General features: G+C 40.9%; 1 protein-coding gene across 2 annotated transcripts in view; it reads left to right on the top strand.

Moving 5' to 3' along the window:
• Positions 1–20,077, top strand: part of Psme4 (proteasome activator subunit 4) — a 113,003-nt gene that overhangs the window by 2,664 nt on the left and 90,262 nt on the right. For both annotated transcript variants that reach the window (XM_060366188.1, XM_060366187.1), the window contains exon 2: positions 19,569–19,709. In XM_060366188.1, coding sequence (XP_060222171.1) covers positions 19,569–19,709 — 141 coding nt within the window. The remainder of the gene's footprint in view (positions 1–19,568; positions 19,710–20,077) is intronic.

The following is a 20,077-nucleotide window of genomic DNA, read 5'->3' as shown; positions in this document are numbered from 1 at the left end:
TTACGGGCATCGTGAGGCACCATGCCTGACTTACTTTCATTTTTGAGACAGGATCTCTAGTTGTCCAGACTTGTTTCACAAACCTGCTAGCCTTAACCTCCTGACCCCTGCCTCCACCTCCCACGTGCTACCAAGTAATCATTCAGAAATTGCCAGTTTTCTTTGTGTTAGCTTGTTCTTTGTGCCAGAACCTCATTTTTGGTTCTCAAGTGCAAACACTTTTTGCCTTACAATTTTCAGTAAAATTATTTAAATATTATTATTGTGTATGTATGTGGGTAGTCAGAGGACAACTCTAAGAAAGTGATTCCCTCCTACTTTTTCACTGTGGCATTCTGGGATCAAAGTTAGGTTTAGGGTTGCTTGCCAAATGGCTTTTACTTGAGGAAAAGTATTCTTTTCTGAGCATTAAAATGATTCTGAGCATTTTAATGACAGAAAATACCAAACACAGAGAACAGTAATATAATGAATATCACTTATCAACAATTATCAATCCATAGTGAGCTGCAAAATTTGTCATTGATTTTGCTTTAGAGATTTCCCTCTATCTGCCTTACTTTGTTAAGGTTTACTATTCAGACCTCCTGGGCAGAGCAGTTTAAAGACTGGTTTCTTGTGTGTATGACACATTCACTTGTGCCATACCATGCCCGCATGAGTCAGATAAGGAAAGACTGTGAGCGAGTGGATTCTAGGGATTGAAGTCAGGTTTTCAGGGTGGATCAGGAATATCTGTATTACACCGAGCAGGTATAAAAAGGGCTTATTAATGATTATTTTCATACTGCATCGTTTGTCCTTTGGAGAGTAGACTCAATTCAGGGGTGACAAGCATGGTGTGGACTTATGTGTTTTAATAATGAAAGCACTGAGACATGGCTTAATGCAGTATAGCAGAAGTAGCATCCAATCTTTTTCCAATACTTTTTTTTTTTAAGTTCTTTTTATGGGTTAGGAAGTGTCTTTGCTTTGTGGAACACACCAGTGAAAGATTTCTGCCTTTAGGATGCTCCAAAATGCTGTTTCTCTAACTGTCCTTTTTGTTTGTTAAGAGTACACCAGTAAAGGAGTAGCTCAATCAAGAAATTTGGTGAGAAAATAGGATTTCTGAATGGAGCCTTTTGAACAGGCTGGCCTCAGACTCACAGACATCCACCTGCCTCTGCCTCCCTGAATGCTGGGATTACAGGCGTGTGCCCCCGTGACTGGCTAAAGTACATGTTCTTAATTGTAGTGACTCTCTTCTTGTTAATACAAAACAAAATTTAACCATATTTTCTTGAGGCTTAAAGAAAGCCAGCAAGTGCCTTATTTTGTACTAACAGCAAGCTAAGAGCATAGTCATGAAAGCAACAGAAAGTAAAGAACAATAGCAATAAAAGCGTGCGTTGGTCTAACCTTCCTCTGGAATGTTAAAAGGTGCACACAACATACAGATTCCTTCTTGGAGTCTTGGCTTGACAATTTCCATATTTGGTCTATGCTCAGCCTTTTTCTTTTCATCCCCCTTTTATGCTTTTCTGTTCATATCTTCCCCTCTTCAACTTTGAAGTTTATTTTTACCTCCGCAGCCAGTCTACCCCTCAACACCCCCTCCCCCCCGCATTTAGGAGTGGTCCTCATTAATATTAATTAGAATTAGCCTTTTGTAACCTAAAGCATTAGCAAAGCCAAGGAATTTTTTGTTTTGTTTTTCGAGACAGGTTCTCCCTGGCTATCTTGGACTACCTTTATTGACCAGGCTGGCCTTTAATTCTGCCTCTGTCTCCCAAGTGCTAGGATTATACCACCTGCCTCTGCCTCCTGACTGCTAGAATTACAGGCATGTACCACTGCACTGGGCTAAGTTTGTTTTTTTTTTTTTTTTTTTTTTTGTTTGTTTGTTTGTTTTTTTAGAAACAGGGTTATCTGTAGCCTTGGCTGTCCTGGACTCCCTTTGTAGACCAGGCTGGACTCATAGTGCTGGGCTTACAGGAGTGTGCCACCATGACCAGCTTGCTAAAGAACTTTTAATGTTATATTCCAATTTTAAATATTTACTTATTTGTACAGTATTCTGCTTGCATGTATGCCTACATGCCAGAAAAGGGCACCAGATCTCATTGCTGGGAATTGAACTCAGGACTTTGGAAGAACAGCCAGTGCTCTTAAACTCAGAACCATCTCTCCAACCCTACATTCAATATTTAAAAAGCAAGCTTTGTGCTGTGGTGCATGCCTTTAATCACAGCACTCAGGGAGACAGAGGCAGGCAGATCTCTACAAGTTAAGAGGCTAGGCTGGTCTACAAAGTGAGTCCAGGACAGCCAAGGCTATACAGAAAAACTCTGTCTCGAAAAACAAAACAAAACAAAACAAAATGTGAATGGTAGTTTGGATCCATTTTAATATTGGAGTCAAAAGAAAGTGTATGTTTAACCAAAGAATTTGAAGGAACCAGCAATATGGTTGCCAAAAACATTAGTGTTTCATAACCCCAAAGGGGAATTCAAGAGTGACAGTTGACAAAGTAGATTATCAAAGTTGCATCAAAGAGTTTGGCCTGGACTCTTTTCCTTTCATCATGAACCCCACCCCTACCCACACACCTTCTCTCTTTCTATCCTCTTCTCTTCCTTGTCTTCCCATTCATTTCTTTTTTTCTTTCCCCTCAGTGTAGTGAATTGAGCTCAGGACCTTGCTACATACTTGCTAGTCATGCTTTCTTTTGCTGAACTACAGCCCCTACGACTTTAGTTTTAAAATAAATTATAGTTCTTAGTTAGGTGTGTTTAGTTTAGAGTATAGTTATTAAAAATTATAGTAGCATCATTAAATTTATATAGCTATTTTTTTCTGGTAAATTGGCTGTATTTCACAGTAACTGAGTGTGAGAGAAAAATAGTAATACTCTAGAAGTTTTAGAAAGATAGGTACTTTAAAAGTCCTCTAAGGGAGGAAAGATTATTTTGGCTTACAGTGTCATAGAGATTTCAGGGTTTCATGGCAGGAAAGGTGGGGAGGCAGGAGCAGCAGCATCCTTGGGATCAGTAGTGTATGGCTGCTGCTTTTCATGTGGCAGTGGACCAGGAGGCAACAAAGACTTTTCTTTCTAAGGAAAAAAATCTAATACTGTGAAATAAATGTTGGTATAATGTTCTTGTGGAATGTATACAATTTACCCTTGTTCAGTCAAATGTTGATTTCTCTCCCCCACTATCTGGCTTCAATCTGGGCATTGCATTGTGATATTTATTCTAAGCATCACCCGTCTCAAGTTTGTGTAAACATGCCACCATTTGTTTTCTGTGTTGGCAGTAAAACAACCAGCCACAATGCTGAGCAATGGAGAGAATAGGATGGGACATCCTGGTCAGGAGGGGAGGAGAAGGAAGGGAGTGGGAGGAGAAGGAGAGCAGAGAGAGCACTTGGAACCACAAAGAGAGATGAACTGAACCTAAAATATGACTAAAAGCAAGTATAATGTGTAAAATCTGAATGGTAGGAAATTATGCCATCTTGGAGGTTTAGGAAAGAGCAATCATTGCCCAGCATTGTGCTCTAGGTTAACTAAATACATCCTAGTCTCTGTGTGGTGATTTGGGTATACAGCTGGTTTAGGAATGACCACTAAAACATAAGTCAATAATGTTAATAACCTACAACAAATGGATGTGAAAAGACTATTTTACTGTACACAATTAAATGCTTCATGGTCTCCTCTTTTTGGCCGTCCAGTGGAATGAATATGTTAGCAATCTGGGATAGTTTTAATAGGTGTTTCATTTCATTTTCTAGTGCTTTTTTTTTAAGTCAACAATGAAATAGAGGTTTTTTTTTACAGCAAGAAATTTTATAAACGTAAGTATAAATACATATTTTGGGCAGTAATATTTTTCTTATTTCTCCACTGAAATGGCTTTTGATTGGAGTTGACTTTCCTTTTGAAGATTCCTTTTTTAACTAATAATTTAGTTTTATCTGCATTGGTGTTTTTCCAATGTGTTTGTCTGTGTGAGGGTATCAGATCTCCTGGAACTGGAGTTACAGACAGTTGTGAGCTGCCATGTGTTTCTGGGAATTGAGCCCTGGTCCTCTGAAAAAGCAGCCAGTGCTCTTAATCATTCAGCTGTCTCTCTAGCCCCATTTTGTAGGATTCTTGAGTGAATGGGTTAATTTGCTTTTACAGTGAGTAAATGGGGCCTAGCCTTGAGCATGATAGGCAGGTATCAGTGAGTAATAACCTCCAAACCTTTGTGTAGTGGAATATATAGTAAAGCCTTTGTGCCTGGCTTTGATGGAAATGTTTCAGCAAAGCTTTTGTTATGTTTGGGTCAGTAGAGGCTGAAAATTTGTTCTGAGACCATTTGAACCTTGAAGAAATGTCTGAAGAATCTTGTTGCTGTGTGAGCTTGCAGCTGCACCAGCCTTTGGTCCGAAGATACTCCTGGCAAACCTGGAGTTCTTAACTTTTGATATGGCTAGCCATGGTCAAAAGGGACTGAGATTTGTGTGGGTTGTCTGCTCTCATAGGCAGCAGGGGCAAGATAACTTTGGTAGTTGGAACCTTTTCCAGCCCTGGTTAACCTTGACCAAAGTAACCGGAGTGAGCTAGCTGGGTGTCAGTCTTTTCTAAGAAGGCAGAACCCCGGTGCCCCTTCTGAAAATAAAGGCTTACCATCTTGGCAAGCTTCTTTCTCTACTGCTGCATCTACGACCTATATCTATCAATACTTCTGAAAGAGTTTAGTATAGTTTGTGTTCTGAAGGCAAGTAGAGTACTTGCAGAATCTCCAGCAAATACAAATGACAAGTTGTTAGCATGGAACAGATGGGGTTCCCAATCTATGTAAGCGGGAGAAAAGTTACTTTGTAACAGAACTGTAGCATGCATGGTTTACATGTTGGCTAGGTGCTTTTGTTTTGATACATAATCTCAAGCTTTAGCCCTCAGCTGCCTAGCAGCTCACCCTTTAACAGCTGCCTCAACCTCCAGGGTGTGTGTTGGGGTGTGAATGGCCTGCAGAGGTCAGAGGTCTAAGGCCAGTTTTCAGTGCCACATGTGTGCTCCAGAAATCACACTCAGCCAGCCCATCAGGTTTGGTGTCCCAGCTCTCTTATCTGCTGAGCTCTCTCCCTGGCCCACTTTTCTTAATGGGGGCTTGTTCTAAAGCTCCCATTTACTTTCATTTACATATTCATTTCATCATATAATTTCCAAATAATAAGTTAGGATGAAATGATGAGGAAATAATGAAGACACATTCATTAGTAATTAAGGATGGACTATTCATGACTTAGTTTTATGTAGATATGTATGACACATTTGTTATTGTGGGTTGCAGCTAATGGGTTTTTGTTTGGTGGTGGTGTTTTAAGACAGGGTTGCTATATAGCTCAGGCTAGCTTTGAATTTGCTGTGTCCTCAGGATGAATGCCCCCTCCCTTAATAATGTCTCTGGACATTATTTTTTTTTAATGTCTCTGACTGACCTGTGTAGTAGAGGCTCTCCTTGAGCTCTCAATCCTTCTGGTCTGTCTCCCTGTGCTAGGATTACAGGTGTGCCCTACTGTGCTCTTTTGCCACCCAATCCCCTTCTTTGTTTTTTTTCTCTGTGGATTTGAACCTAGAACGTCATGCATGTTAGGCAAGTGCTCCTCCCTAGCCTTTGTTATACTTTCAAAAAAGATTTAAGTGTTTGCCTTTATGAATGTACCCTACGTGAGTTCCTGGTAACCAAAAAAAAAAAGAAAAAAAAAGTGTCAGATCTCCTAGAACTGTAGTTATTGGCAGCTGTGAGTCACCATGTGGATGCTGGGAACTGAACCTGGGTCTTTTGCAAGAGCCGCAAGTACTCTTGAGCACTGAGGCATCTCTCCAGGCTCCCTTTTATTTTGAGCCAAGGTCTCACAGAAATGTCCAGAGTTCCGTTGTACTTACTCTATAGTTCTGCTGGCCTTGAACTTGGAGTCCTTCTTCGTTGGCTCGCAGGTAGCTGGGCTTTACAGGCCAGTGCAGGCCCTACTTTAGAAGACTGATTCATAGGACTCAGTTAAGTGTTCGTTGCTATCACCTCCCAATGAATTTGGTAGTTAATCCTTTATTTAAGTGCCACATACACTTGATCAGATCCATCAGTTGTTTGACAAACCTGGAATCCGAACCAGGTTCCTGTTGTTTTTCTTCTGGTTTTGTTGCCTATCTTGGGTACTCTGGAGGTTTGTTTGACCACAGCCTATGATAAACATTGAGGCTTTCTTGAATGAATGAATGAGCTAGGTGGGTTGGCATACAAGCCTAGCACTTCGAAGCAGAGGCAAAGTGGAGCTACTCTGGTACACTTGAGTGCCAGGCCAGCCAAGACTGCACAGTAAGAGCCGGTCTCAAAAACCAAACAACCCCCCACCCAAAAGAACAAAATCACCACCACCACAGCACTAACAACCAGACAGTGAAACAAGGGACTGAAGAAATGGTTTATTGGTTGAGTTGTTTCCAGCACCCGTATCAGCCCACCTGTAACTCCGATTCCAAGGGATCCCATGTTCTCTTTTGAATTTCTTTCCCTCTTCCTCCTCTCTCCCCTCTTTACATGCCCAAAGGTAAACCTTATTCATTTTGTGCCTGTTGTTAAATGACTACCCCCCCCACTTTTACTGAACTTAGCAACACTGAACTTTGAAGCTAAAAGGAATCTTAGAGAATCAAGGGTCTATTAACTCATTTGAAATAAAAATATTGTGACTGTGCCAAATTGTACTGTCCCTGTCCCTCTCTGGCACCTCTCCTGGGTAGCACGGTAGTGCTGGCTCCAGTGAAGGGGGCTCAGGTGAGCTGGCCCAAGGGCAAGAACACGAAAGAACTGGTCCTGCCACTCCTAAACCACGATGTGGCTTGGGTGTGGGGGTGAAACCCACCCCCTTTCACTCTGTGCCCTCGCCACCTGCAGTAGTCAGGAGAGCTAGCTCTGCCCTGGCACTGGCTATATAGCACTTGGGATAGTGGGCCCTGTGCCTCGTCTGAGCAGCACAGTAAAGCTAGCTCTGGTGGAAGGCTGCAGGTGAGCCAGTTGCGAGGGTGTGAGAGTGAGAGCTGTCCCAGCCTCTTACTTGGGAGAGTGGGCCCTTGTGCCTTGACTGGGCAGCATTGTGGAGTTGTGGGTGTGGGTGCGTCATCCCCAAATACCTGAGAGAAGGAGGAGTTGACTCTGCCTCCTGCAGATGACAGTATTAGGTGGCCTAGAGAGCAGAGCAGAGTTTGCCCTGGTGGTAAGGATAAGGACGAGCTGGTGGGCTGCCTGGCTTAGTTACCGCCCAGGCCCACTTCCAGGGCTCTGAATTGGCCCGGTGCAAGATCTGTATCCTCTGAGAATGGTTCAGATGTATGAAAGGGCCAGCTCTGCTTTTCCAAAGCTGCCGGATCGCCACGGCACAGGGCAACAATGGAATAAATGTGTTTGCTGGCTCCTTCCATTGGCAAGAGAGCCTCAGGTCTCCCCTCCCGCACAGGCGTGGTGTTTTTGTTTTTGTGCTGGGACAAGCCCTGTCTTCAGATCATAGCGATGACTGAGATGACTGTCATTGTCAGCCATCATCAGTTCCCGCTCACAGTCTCCTTGCTGTTGGAAATAGGTAAAGACAGTTGTCAAAGCTACTGGCATGACACTTTGTCTTTTTTTTTTTTTTTGCTCTCAGCTCATATAGTCAACAATTACTGATTATAAAAATACAGGAAATAAAAGAGATTATTGGTAGAATATTGAATGAACAGCAGGCATAAAGGTCCTAATGTGTCATCAGTCAGCAAAGTACTTTATATTCATTCGTTATTTACTTTAATTCTTACATAAAACTCTAGGGACTATTGGTGGGTTTTTTTTGTTTTGTTTTGTTTTGTTTGTTTGTTTGGTTTTTGTCCTATCCCTGAAAGAGTGAAACTTACTAATGTTTTCTCAGGCTACTTGGGATTCTGTAAATTCCATAAACTTTAGAACAGATATTTATTTTTTCCTGTTCTGGAGGTTGAAATCCAAGATCTTGGTGAGAGATGTCATGGGCTGGTTCTGTTAAGAGTCCTTCTCGTCATTCTAGCTACCTGCTGCCTACATACTCATCTGTTGGAGGGACAGAGACAAGCTCCAACTCCCTGTTAGAACACTGATCCTATTGTGAAGGCTTTGTCGCTAAGAAAAATGACCTCCCTAAAGTCTTACCTCAGAGGACCTTGGTGTTTAGGATTAGGGTTTCAGTGCATGAGGTGGGGGAGGGTACAAGCAAACATTCCTTCAGGGGCTTTTATGTTGGTGCTGTGTATGTGAAAATGTGTGTGAAGGTATACTGACCTCTGCTTATGCATGTGGAGGCTATAGGTTGTTTCTGGTATCTTTCTTTGTGGCTTGTCCCCTGTATTTTCTAATTGTACTTTGAGTTCACCTAGACTGTCTGGTTAGTGAATGATCTCCCAAGAGTCCGCGCGTCTCTACTGCTTCCTAGTGTCAGGGAAACAGTCAGGGGCTATCACGCTTAGTGTTCCTGAGAGTGTGTGTGGGTGTGTGCCAGCCCAAAGACCAGAGGAAGATGTCAACATGTTCTGTAACTCTGCCTTTTCTTACAGTTTCTCACTGAACCCAGAGTTAGTTGTCACACAGCAAGCTTCAGGGCTCCTGCTTTGACATTCTTTTTCTGTGCCCCAGCTCTGCCATGCTCACTGTATATTTGGTCATGTCCCTCTTCTCCCCCTTTCAGTGTAGGTGCTAGGGATTTGAACTGAAGTCCTTGAGCTTGCTCAGCAGGTACTTTTACCCACTAAACCCACTAAACCATCTCCTCAGCCCGAGCTTGCTTTGTTTTGAGGGCAGGACCTCATGATGTATGTAGTCCAGGCTGGGTTTGAAGTCAGAGTAACTTCTTCAGCCTCCTAAGGGTTAAGATTACAGGTGTGTAGCACCATGTCTGTCTAGTCACAGAAATTTCGGACCACAGAGATCCTTTTATTATCAACTATATGTTTATAGAGAAGAAGGAAGGCTTCTGTAAGTCTACCCCAGGAAGGCTCATTCATGGCTAGCCTTAAGGTAGGATTTAATTGAGTAATGTGAGTTTTGGAAAATGTCTTTTAACGTGGGAAAATAGAGATGAATGGGTAAATTGGCCAAATAAATATTAAACTCTATACTCAAGAGCATCAAACTGAAATGGTTAACTTTTGATGCAGTATGCTTAAGGTTGTTATTTAGTCTTATGTTTCCATTGTCTGGTACATTTCTAACACCTAAATGAAAACACCTAATGAAACATTTCAAGAAATTGCTTCCTGTAATAATTTTGTAGAGTGTTTGCTTAGAAGGCACAGATTTTTTTTTTTTTCTCCAGAGCTAAATAAAACATGCCATCCATCACAGTACATGTCTGCACTCCCAGCATTCATCCTTGGCTAGTTGGAAGAAAAGAAAATATTTCCTTTATCTATAGTTCAAGAAAGAAATAACTCTGTGTTGGCATTAGTTTTTTTTTTTTTTTTTTTTAACTATTTTATTTACCTTATATATTTTTCTCCCTACTCCACCCCAATCCCTTCCAAAACACCAACACCAGGTAGGGGAGAGAAACAGTTAGTAGGAGAGGTGCACAGTTCTTTCTTAGCTGCTTCCTGATGGTTAGGGGTGTCGGGTTCCTTGGAGCCAGTCTCATCCTTGTTTCAGGAGATCTCCATCTTTTCTTACAACAGCAACCAGGAGCAGCAAGGGGGAAGCAGGAGCAGTAAGGGGGAAGCAGGAGCAGTATTGTTCTTTTTCTGATCTCTACATTCTGTGGGGTCTGGTGTTTATTCTCTCTCCAGAGTCCTCAGATTTTAACCTATCTGCAGCTGCTGAAAAGCCCGGACAAAACTAATAGTCTGCTGCTGTGGACTATCTGAATCAGTCCCACATCCCACACCTGGGACCAAAACAAAATCATCTGTTTAACCATAACATTTTCCCCCTTTCTGTTTAAAATCAAACAAACAAAAGAATGGCTTTTCTTATAATATGAATGAAACTTGCTGTTGTTTTTTTAAAAGGAGGTAATCAAGGAATCAAACTCTTTTGTAAAGGAGGATTAGACTGGCTCCAAGGAACTGGACAACCCCAACCAGCAGGAAGCAGCTAAGAAAGAACTGTGTCCCCTCTCCCACCAGCCCTTTCTCTCCCCTAGCTGGTGTTGGGGCGTTGGAAGGGATTGGGGTTGGAGTAGGGAGAAAAAGATATAAAAAATGTAAATAAAAGAGTTAAAAAAACCAAAAAACAAAAACGAATGCCTATGAATGGCACCCAATGTGGGACTTAAAATAATGGCTAATGCCTTACAGGAGACAGTAGGGTATGACGAGATGAATATATAAGAAACGTAAATAAGAGTTTTGTTTGTTTTTTAAAGTACACCCACAGTACAAAAATGGTAGCATTAAGGCCAGTTCCCGTGAGTGGTGTTTGGAAGCTGTCTTTTAAAATCAGCTTGTTAATGTGGCCGAATTTTATTGTTAGTTTGAGGACTTTCTTTCAGTAGAGGTTGCCAGAGTCTTGGTATGTAGCTCAGGCTACATAGCATCCTTGTCTCATCTTTCCAAGTACTAGGACTGCTAAGTTTATAAGTTTATGCCACCATGACAGATATTTCTATTATTTAGGAGCTATTGCTAGATTTGTTTGTTTTTGAGACAGTCTTAAGTTTATCCTAGACTGGACCCAGAAGTCACTATGTACTCAAATAGAACTCAAACTAGTGGCAATTCTCCTGCCCTAAACTCTGAATTGTGAGAATTAGAGGTAAGATTTCAGTATTAAAAAAAAAAAAAAAAAAAGATCAGTGCATGTGTGTATGAGAAAGAGATCTAGAGCAGTAAGAGGACAACTTGTTTGTGCATTTTCCCCTTCTACCCTGTGGGTCCCAGAGAATTGAATTCAGATCCTCAGGCTTGGCAGCAAATGCCTTTAACTTGATGACACATCTTGCTGGCCCCATATTTTGATGTAAGATTTGCCTTTTCCCCCTTCAAATTAAATTCATGGTTTAATGATAGAGTCTAACTGTGAGCCAGGGCATTTTTCAGGAACAAACCAGGGAATACGTTGCTTTAAAGGAGTCCTCTTGTAGTCAGAATGGGTCCACCTTTGGTTTATTGGTGAATCTAATTAAAAGTTTACAGTCCTAGTAGTTGGGTTTGAGGATATAGCTTAGTTGGTGAATTGCTTGCCTGGCGCGTGGGAAGCCCTGGCTTGATCCTTAACACCCATAAACTGGGTCATGTTGACCTTACCATAATTCTGGCACTTGGAGACAGGAAGTCAGAGTTCAGAGTTGTCCTTGGTTTCTTAGTGAGTTTGAACCTCTCCTGAGCTCTAGCTTCTCTGACTGTTGGTGTACTTTACTAGAACTGTATAATTTTGTTTTTTACTTTAAATTTCCTTGTAATGTAAACTGCCTTTGATGGCATCATGTTTTATTATTAACTATTTACTGCTCCTGGTGTGCCCAGTCATTTCTGAGATGAAAAATTAAAAGTATTTGGTAGCACACACCCATGAGGTTGTGTGTGTGTGTGGGGAATAAGCTGGGAAATGCTTTGTAGTGCATGTTTTTTCCTGTGGGAGGGTGGAACATTACTGACCTGTCACTTGTGTGTTCTAGATGGTTTAAGAGATGTTCTATTCAGAAGTTTAATCATGACTGTTACTAAGGTTTTCAAGTATTTTGAGAAATCTGATTATTATGTGTAGTCTTAGCTAAAACTTAATCTGAAAGAGTATGAATGATCTTAAGAAATGTTTCATGTAGAGGTTTGAGCTTAATTATACAGAAATCAAATTGGATTAGTCTTCCAGTTTTTAGAATCTAATTTCCTGTTTGTTTTTTTTAAGATTTATTTTTAATTAAGCGTGTTTTCGTAGGCTATGCATGCACAAATGTGCTCAGAGGCCCTGGAGCCAGATTTAAAGACAGTTGTGAATTGCTGACATAAGTGCAAACCACCAAACCCAGGTCCTCTGCCATAGAGCTCTTAAGTGCTGAGCCGTTTCTCCAGCCCCAACCGGCTTTATTAGGATTTAATACTCCCAGTATTTTTGACAGACTTAAATCTGAAATGATTCTCAAAAATAAACATTTTAAACAGTTATGAAATTCTGCATCAGTGACCTTTCACTAAAGTTTCTTCCCTAAAGATTAACCTACACTCTGAGTTGTTTTTTTTCTCATTTCTCTCTCTCTCTCTCTCTCTCTCTCTCTCTCTCTATATATATATATATATATATATATACATATATTTATTTATTTATTTATTTTGGGGGCTGGGTTTATTAGATACGAGTTTTTGAGATTTGAAATGGTTTCATGTGGACCAGTCTGGCCTCCTTATATAGCCAAGGATGACTTTGAATTTCTAGTCTTCCTTCCTCTTGGGTGCTGGATTATTGGTGAGTGCTGTCTCCTCTAGTTTTATCTTGTGCTGGGGTGGAACCCAGGCCTCGAGTATGCTATGCGAGCCATCTACCAGTAGAGTCCCAGCTCTAGCATATGACATCATAGGTTAGCTTCATTTATTATTTACAAGGAAATCAGAATACACATTCTTTGGCTATTTTATTTTGGATAAGCTCTTCTATAGTTTATGATGGGGAAAAAAAGTAAAAAGGAAAGGAAAGGACCTAGGTAGAAGAGTGGAGGAGAAAGTTTAATATACAGATAAGGAGGACATAGCCAGAGGCAGACAAATCTGGGAGAATCCCTGGGTGGTCACGATCCCGAACCACGTGGAGAAAGGGGGAGGGGAACCAAGTACAGTAGCCAGGAGACCAAAAGTACAAAAGGTACAAAAAAGAGTGGGTGACCAACTATCTGGATTAGGTAGGGAAGAGCCTTTGGGGGAAGGGCAGCCCAGCCTCTGGGCTGGAAAGTTCAGAGCAGAGGTAGGGTATGCCAGCCACACCCTGTAACAGGCAGGGACTGAGGGATGCTGGGAGAGCCTGGAGGCCGGGTCCTCTTTAATATGTTACATAGGTATCTCGTCTGCTTGTCCTGGATTTAAAAGTTAACCTCTAACAGCCTGGCCTCCAACTTGTTGTAGAACTGAGGGTGATTTTGCATTCCTGGGGTTTTTGTTTGCTTGTTTTTGTTTTTCCTATCTATCTATCTATCTAGCCAGCCAGCCAGCCAGCATTCTGTCTGCATGTGTGCCTGCGCACCAGAAGAGGACACCAGATCTCACTATAGATGGTTATAAGGCACCATGTGGTTGCTGGTTCTGGAATTGAACTCAGGACCTTTGGAAGAACAGCCAGTGTTCTTAACCTGTGAGCCATCTCTCCAGCCCCTCCTAATCTTTTTATAGTCTACTTCCCAAATGTTACACAGTGTGCTACTGTACCTGGTATGTTTGGTTACTCTCTTGTTCAACATAATGTGAGATTTATGTACATTTAGTACTTTGTTGGTACATGTGTTTATTTTATGCACATTGTTGTGGAATTACTGGGTTATTGACCAGGGCTTGTGTTTAATTTACTCAGATAGGATTAAGCAATTTTCCTAGAGTATTTGTATAATAGTATTTTCTGTTACTTGAACAGGTAAATGAGCAGAATCAACTTGAAAAGAGAGAATGCTTATTTTAGTTCATAGTTTTGTGGGTTCCAGGCCATGACTAGGTAGACCCATTGCTTCTAGGTAATTGTTGGTGGTAAAGAGGTGGAACTGGGAGGCCTAGGGCATAGCAGACTGTCAAAAGGGCTGGTGACATGTGTTGGGTAGGGAAGGATTATAGTATTTCCTTTGAGGGAATGTTCCTAATGGCATAAAACTTGACTTGGCAGACCCTTCTGCTTAACAGTTTTTACTATAGCCCCGTAACGCCACGCTGGAGACTTCTCACTGTTAAAATAATACATGTGAGGAATTACAAGCCACACAACAGATCCGGTACAAAGAGGGCTATTTGAGGGTGAGGAAGGGGAGAGGAATTAGAGCCTGAGTGAGCTATGAGGACAGAGAGAGAAAGAGGGAGAAGGACTCAAAGACAGTTCTAAGAGAAACAGACAGAGACAGACAGGCAGGAGAGTCCTTTTTACTGGCAGAGTAGATGTTGCCAGGCTCCTGAAGGCCTCTGAAGGCTGGCCAGTAGGACCACCTATACCTTAACACTTAAACCTTTGAAACATGAATGCTTTTAGGAGAAATTTCATTTTCCATCAGCAGAATGTGAAAGGTCCCTTTGATCTAGATTATTACCCAGACTGAATGTTCTTAAGTGTCTTAGTTTAGGTAGTCTGCAGGTGGGAATTTTTTTATAGTTTTAACATGCTTTTACTGCTTAGTAATGCTTACTATCTTATTGAGGGTAATGATATTAAATATCTGCTTGGTAGTCATATGAATGGTCTTTCTTGGAAGGTACTTGCCCTTTGAACTTTAAAAACAAAATGAATTGGGCTCTTTTGAGTGTGATTTGAGTATACATTCTTTGTCAGATACATATTCCAAATATTAAGTGTGACTTTTAATTTTTTATTATTATTATTATTATTATTATTATTATTATTATTATTAGAGTCAGGGTTTCTCTGTGCAACCTTGGTTGTCCTAGACTCACTTTAAAGATCGTCTGCCTCTGCCTTCCAGAGCGCTGGGATTATAGGCTTGTGCTGCCGTGCAAGGGATTTTGAATGATACTATAATAGTAACAGTATGGTTTCTCAAGTACAATGTACTTTTTTTGTTTGTGTTAGACAAAGTCTCTCACTGACCTAGAACAGTGGGCTAGGCTGACTGCCAGCGAGCCCTAGAGGTCTTCCTGTCTCTGCCTTTCCAGTGCTGGAATTACAGGAGTCGTTATTATACCGTATTTAAACAAACATAGGTTTGGGGGGTTGAACTCTTTGTCCTCCTGCCAAATGAACAGGAGCTAACTAAGCTGTCTTTCCAGCTCAAAGACCAATTATATATATATTACATATTAGTACTTTTTGTATTCTTCAGTGTACTCTAGTTGATGGCATGAACTTGGAGAAGTAGAGCCCAAGAGTGAGGCAGATTAAAGTTTCATGCAATAGTCAACTTTATTTAGTGCATGAGACAGTTTATATTGTGAGGGTTGAGCAAGGTCATAGGAGAAGCTGTCACGTGAGTTTAGTTAGGCTGCGAACAGTCGGGGACAGCGCTCGCTTGGAAGCATCATCTGGATAAGGACGAAGGAAATCCACCCCTATTTACTTAGCCAACAACAGCCTCTACTGCTGAGGAACAGAAACTACAAGACTCATTTTGTCTTCTCATAAGCTCTTGGAATTCTCTTCACATAGCTTTATTCATGGTTCATGTTCCAACACTTTGGAAAAAATTTCTTGTATAATATTTTGAGAAAAACTGGGAACTGCTTGTAGATTGGGAGATAGAGGAAATAAATAGATTTCTGAGGAATTCCCTCAAAATCTTTAGCTTTTTCAGTAACTCTAGTCTTTTGAGGATGCCTTTTTACTGGTTTCTTCATATGGTATTAAAACTTGGATTTTGTGAATTTCTTGTCTTTATTATGTGTCTGTTGCAGCAGAAGCAGTTGGTTGTCGCCTAGTTTTGTCAGTCTTTTGGATCAGTGTTTTCCTAGTTCTTATGCTGAGGTACTCTAACCACAGGAAAAACAAATGTGGAGCTCCGTGGGCACCCTAGTCCTGGCAGCGTCAGAAGCTGTCACCAAAAGTGGGGATTACTGCTGATTTATTTATTTTGTTCATATTATGGTTCCTCTGTGTAGCCCTGGATGTCCTAGACTCGCTTTGTAGACCAGGCTGGCCTCACACTCAGAGAGATCTGTCTGTCTATGCATCCTGTGTGTTGGATGTAAAGGCATGCACCACCAGGCTCAGCATTGCTAATTTTTAAAGATTAGTATGCTTTCTTTCTTAGTAGCATTTAGATGACTGTAGCTTTCACTTCTACATTTATAGTAAAAGAGAGAGATGCTTCAGGAAACTGGAAACTTGTTTAGCACACTGGTGGCTTTAGGTCTTTTCATTTTTCTTGTTGAAACAAAGTCCAACAGGCCTAGAACTTGGAATTTTCCTGGTGTGTATTAGCATGCCTGATTTTACAGTCTTTATATATGTTATTGCCATGTATCCACTTGCTTGACCAGTATAGATGATTTAGAAACAAAATAGAGAAATCTCAGGCCTCATTCCTCTTCTCTTCTACATTCTGATTGAATGAAAGAGGGGAAGACAATGGCATTCTACCTTTGAAATGATAAAAAAAGAACTGAATAAATTTAAAATAACCCGAGAAAGTAAAAGGGGATCATCTTATTATTTCATTCATTCAGTCTTTCTTCCCTCCTCTCCCCCCCCTTGAAACAAGGTCTTACTTTAAATGTTTCCTTACTGTCCTGGAACTCACTATGTAATCCACCTTGACCAAAAGGAAATACTCTTAATAGACCAAGAATTTTAAGGTCTTTCTGGAAGGTAGGAAGTACTTTAGGTCTTCTAATTTTGAGAGGTAGACTTAAAGTTTAATTTTATTTTAGCCAATGGGAGTAGAGCCTGTCTCAGTCTCTTGTCTTTTGTGAAACAGGGTTTCTCAGTGTATCCTTGGCTGCCCTAGAACTCAATCTTTAGACCAGGCTGATCTTGAACCACTGCTACCCAAGTGCTTAAAGGGGTGAGCCACCACTGCCTTGCCCTCTTTCTTTCTCTCTCTTTTTAAATTATTTTTTTCGACTGCCACAGTCCTCATCAAAGTGGTTTAGGTCTTTACATAGCTAGTAATTTGTAAATAATTTTGGAATTGGTTATTTCTTACTGTTTAAATATACCATAATTCTGGTGTCTAAAAAGGTACACCTTGGCTGGATGTGGTGCTCCACGCTTTTAACCCTGGCACCAGGGAAACAAAGGCCGCTTGTGTTGATCTTACCGGGTGAGAAGAAGACCACTGCTATGATTTTGAGCAAATTTGAAGCAAGTTTTAATTAGTTAAGTACTGGCTAGGATGATGGGCTCTGGCCAAGTCTATTCTGAGGTTCTCAGAAAATGGCCATGAGTCATCCAGGGCAAGAAGTAAGATGCACTCCCCTGCCTGAATCCAGCTGGAGAGTTAGCTCTCCTTTCCCTAGACCCAAGCATATTTTATCAAAAGTTTCCTCTGTGTCTTGTGTCGGTTGAGCCCCCTGATTCTGTAACAGGAAAAAGAGAGCAAAGCAGAACAGCTTTAAAAAATAAAATTCTGTGGGAAAAAGTTAGCGTAAAACTCATGGGGTTGATAGTTAGGAATCTATACGTAGGTAATGGTTTTTGGTTTTTGGAGACAGAGTTTCTCTGTGGTTGTCCTGGACTTGCTTTGTTGACCATGCTGGCCTCTAACTCACAGATACCCGCCTGCCTCTGCTTCCACCTCCTCTGGGATGTATGCCTGGCTGCATAGGTAATCTTAAAGGAATCATGTGGAGTCACGCCACCTTGTGATGTAAGTGGCTTGCTGCCCCCTCAGCTGTTGCCCCCTCAGCTGTTGCCCCCTCAGCTGTTGTCCCCAGCAGGCAGCCAGCCACCTTTGCTAGGGTTGGAGAGTGTGACTTCACCATCATCTTGATTAAAGGTGACCATATAGTATAAAGTAACCAAGGAGGCAACAACAGGTCTCCAGGGTATTTTGAATTAGGATGGATTTTTTAATAATTCCTGTTCTGAAAACAAGGTTTATGAAAGAAGATTTACAGACAATGCTTATTTAATAATGTATTAAAGTATACAGTTTTATACTATCTATATCCTGTGATCATATATAAGAACATACCTGGGGGCCGGAGAGTTGGCTCAAAGGTTAAGAGCACTGGCTGCTTTTCCTAAGGTCCTGAGTTCAATTTTGAGCAAACACATCTAGGCTCACAACCATCTAGAATGAGATCTGGTGCCCTCTTCTGGCCTAGAGGCATATATGCAGTCAAAACACTGTATAAATAATAAATAAATGAATCTTTAAAAAAAAAAACATGCCTTGCACTGGCAGCTAAGCTTTGTAATATAAGAGGCAACCAGGTGGTGTTGGTTTTAAAGATACGAAGGCGTCATGGAGAGCAAGTGAGGCTTGCCGCTGTGGTAGGGCTGGAGTTCCTAAAGACAGCCCACTTGCAATGGCCATGTGCTTACTTATAAAGGCAAATTCACAGGGCTGTGTACATCCCGCCTTTATTCAGGGGCAAGCATATATTCTGACATACTTCCTTTCTGTGTTCAGACGCATCTGGGCAAACCAAACTTGTTTAGGGAAGTGGAAATGTGGCTTGTTATGGTTTGGGGTTTGTTTTTCTTTTTCTTTCTTTCTTTCTTTCTTTCTTTCTTTCTTTCTTTCTTTCTTTCTCTTTCTTTTTTTGTTTTTGTTTTTGTTTTTTGAGACAAGTTTCTCTGTGTAGCCTTGGCTGTTGTGGACTTGCTTCAGAGACCAGGCTGGCCTTGTACTCATAACGATCCACCTGGCTCTGCCTCCCTGAGTGCTGGGGTGTCTTGTTATGTTAGCCCCAAAGATGGGAGGAGGAAAACCATTGACCCAGATCATCATGGCCAAATTAAAAATAAAAATAAAAAAAGGCAAGCCTTTTTATTTGGCTATACAGGCTATCTCCCTCTAAGGCATTGGATGTGAGGAAGACAAGGCTTTTATAGATTAGGGGTAGGAGGTTCCCAAAATGGGGGATTTGGCAGGGAAAATAGGCAGGGTTACAGGAACAGAACATAAGCATAAAAAGTTAGTCATAATGATTTCCTGAAACAAAGACATGGTTGCTAGGTGTACATTATCAAGGTAGCCATAACAACCTCTTTAAAACAAGGTTAGCATTGCAAGATGGTTATAAACAACATTTGAAACAATGCCATGATTGCCATTCCTGGAATAGGCAGTACAGAATCATTTGTAGTGAGGGTTACAGGTAAGGAATAGCCCAATCCTTGGGAAACAGAAATAAACTTCATTTGTCTTTACTATAAGATGGTTTTGAAGCCTAAGATGGAGGCAGTCTGGATCCTCAGTTATCTTACATGAATAGTAGCCTTTAGCATCTCAGGGAATATCTGTCCTTGGGCAAGGGGCTTACAGGTGAGAGGCATTTTTGTTGATCTCTTAGGCATGGTAATTAAAACTTAAAACATTAAGACTTTGGCTCTCAGAGTAGATCTCTGAGTTTGAGGCCAGCCTGATCTAAAAGGTGAGTTTCAGGCCATCTAGGGCTCTATAGTAACACCCTGTCTAAAACAGAGAGCAAGAGACATAAGTGCTCTCTTTACTGTTAAGCTTGCTTATTGTCGGAGCTTTTGACCATATGGTTTTTTTAAGTCGAAAATTGAGTATGTATACTTTTGAGATAAACAACTGGTTTATTTTTGATCATTATTTATTTTTTGAGAGTGGGTGTCACTGTGCAGCCTTTGGCTGGTCTGGAACTCACTGAGTAAATCAGACTGGCTGTGAACTTTTGATAATTGCCTCTGCCTGTTATGCTGGGATTATGGGGATAAAGAACATAAGTGACAAGACTTGTTCTTAAGAGCTTTGTTTTCCTTTTGCAGGTATATCCGACTTTATGGGAGAAAATTTAGCAAAGAAGATCATGTTCTTTTTATTAAGTTATTGTATGAGCTGGTATCAATTTCAAAACTAGAAATCAGCATGATGCAGGGATTTGCCCGTCTCTTGATCAACTTATTAAAGTAAGTCTACTTTCTGTTATTCCTGCAGAGTTTTTGTTTGTTTTGTTTTGTTTTTAAAACTTTAATGGATCAGAATCAATTTTGAGAAAAGAACAGAACAGTTACCCAAAGTTTAATTTTAGGTTTTGATTTTAAAAAAAAATATTTTTTTCTGTGAAGCTTTTAGTTGTACATGCTCAACTGTAGATGGTTAGGTTTTTTTATTTATGCTAATTATTTGCTCCATGGGGTATAAACTATTCTTGTACACAGTGAAGGCTAAAAACATTAAGTGCTTACACACGTGGTATAGCAAAGCATGAAATTACGAGTTGGAGAGATACATCAGTAATGGATGGGAGCATTTGTTGCTCATGCAAATTTAGTTC

The sequence above is a fragment of the Meriones unguiculatus genome, chromosome 12 (genome assembly GCF_030254825.1).
Source record: "Meriones unguiculatus strain TT.TT164.6M chromosome 12, Bangor_MerUng_6.1, whole genome shotgun sequence".
Taxonomy (NCBI): Eukaryota; Metazoa; Chordata; class Mammalia; order Rodentia; family Muridae; genus Meriones; species Meriones unguiculatus.
This window is presented reverse-complemented; position numbering and strand designations above follow the sequence as displayed.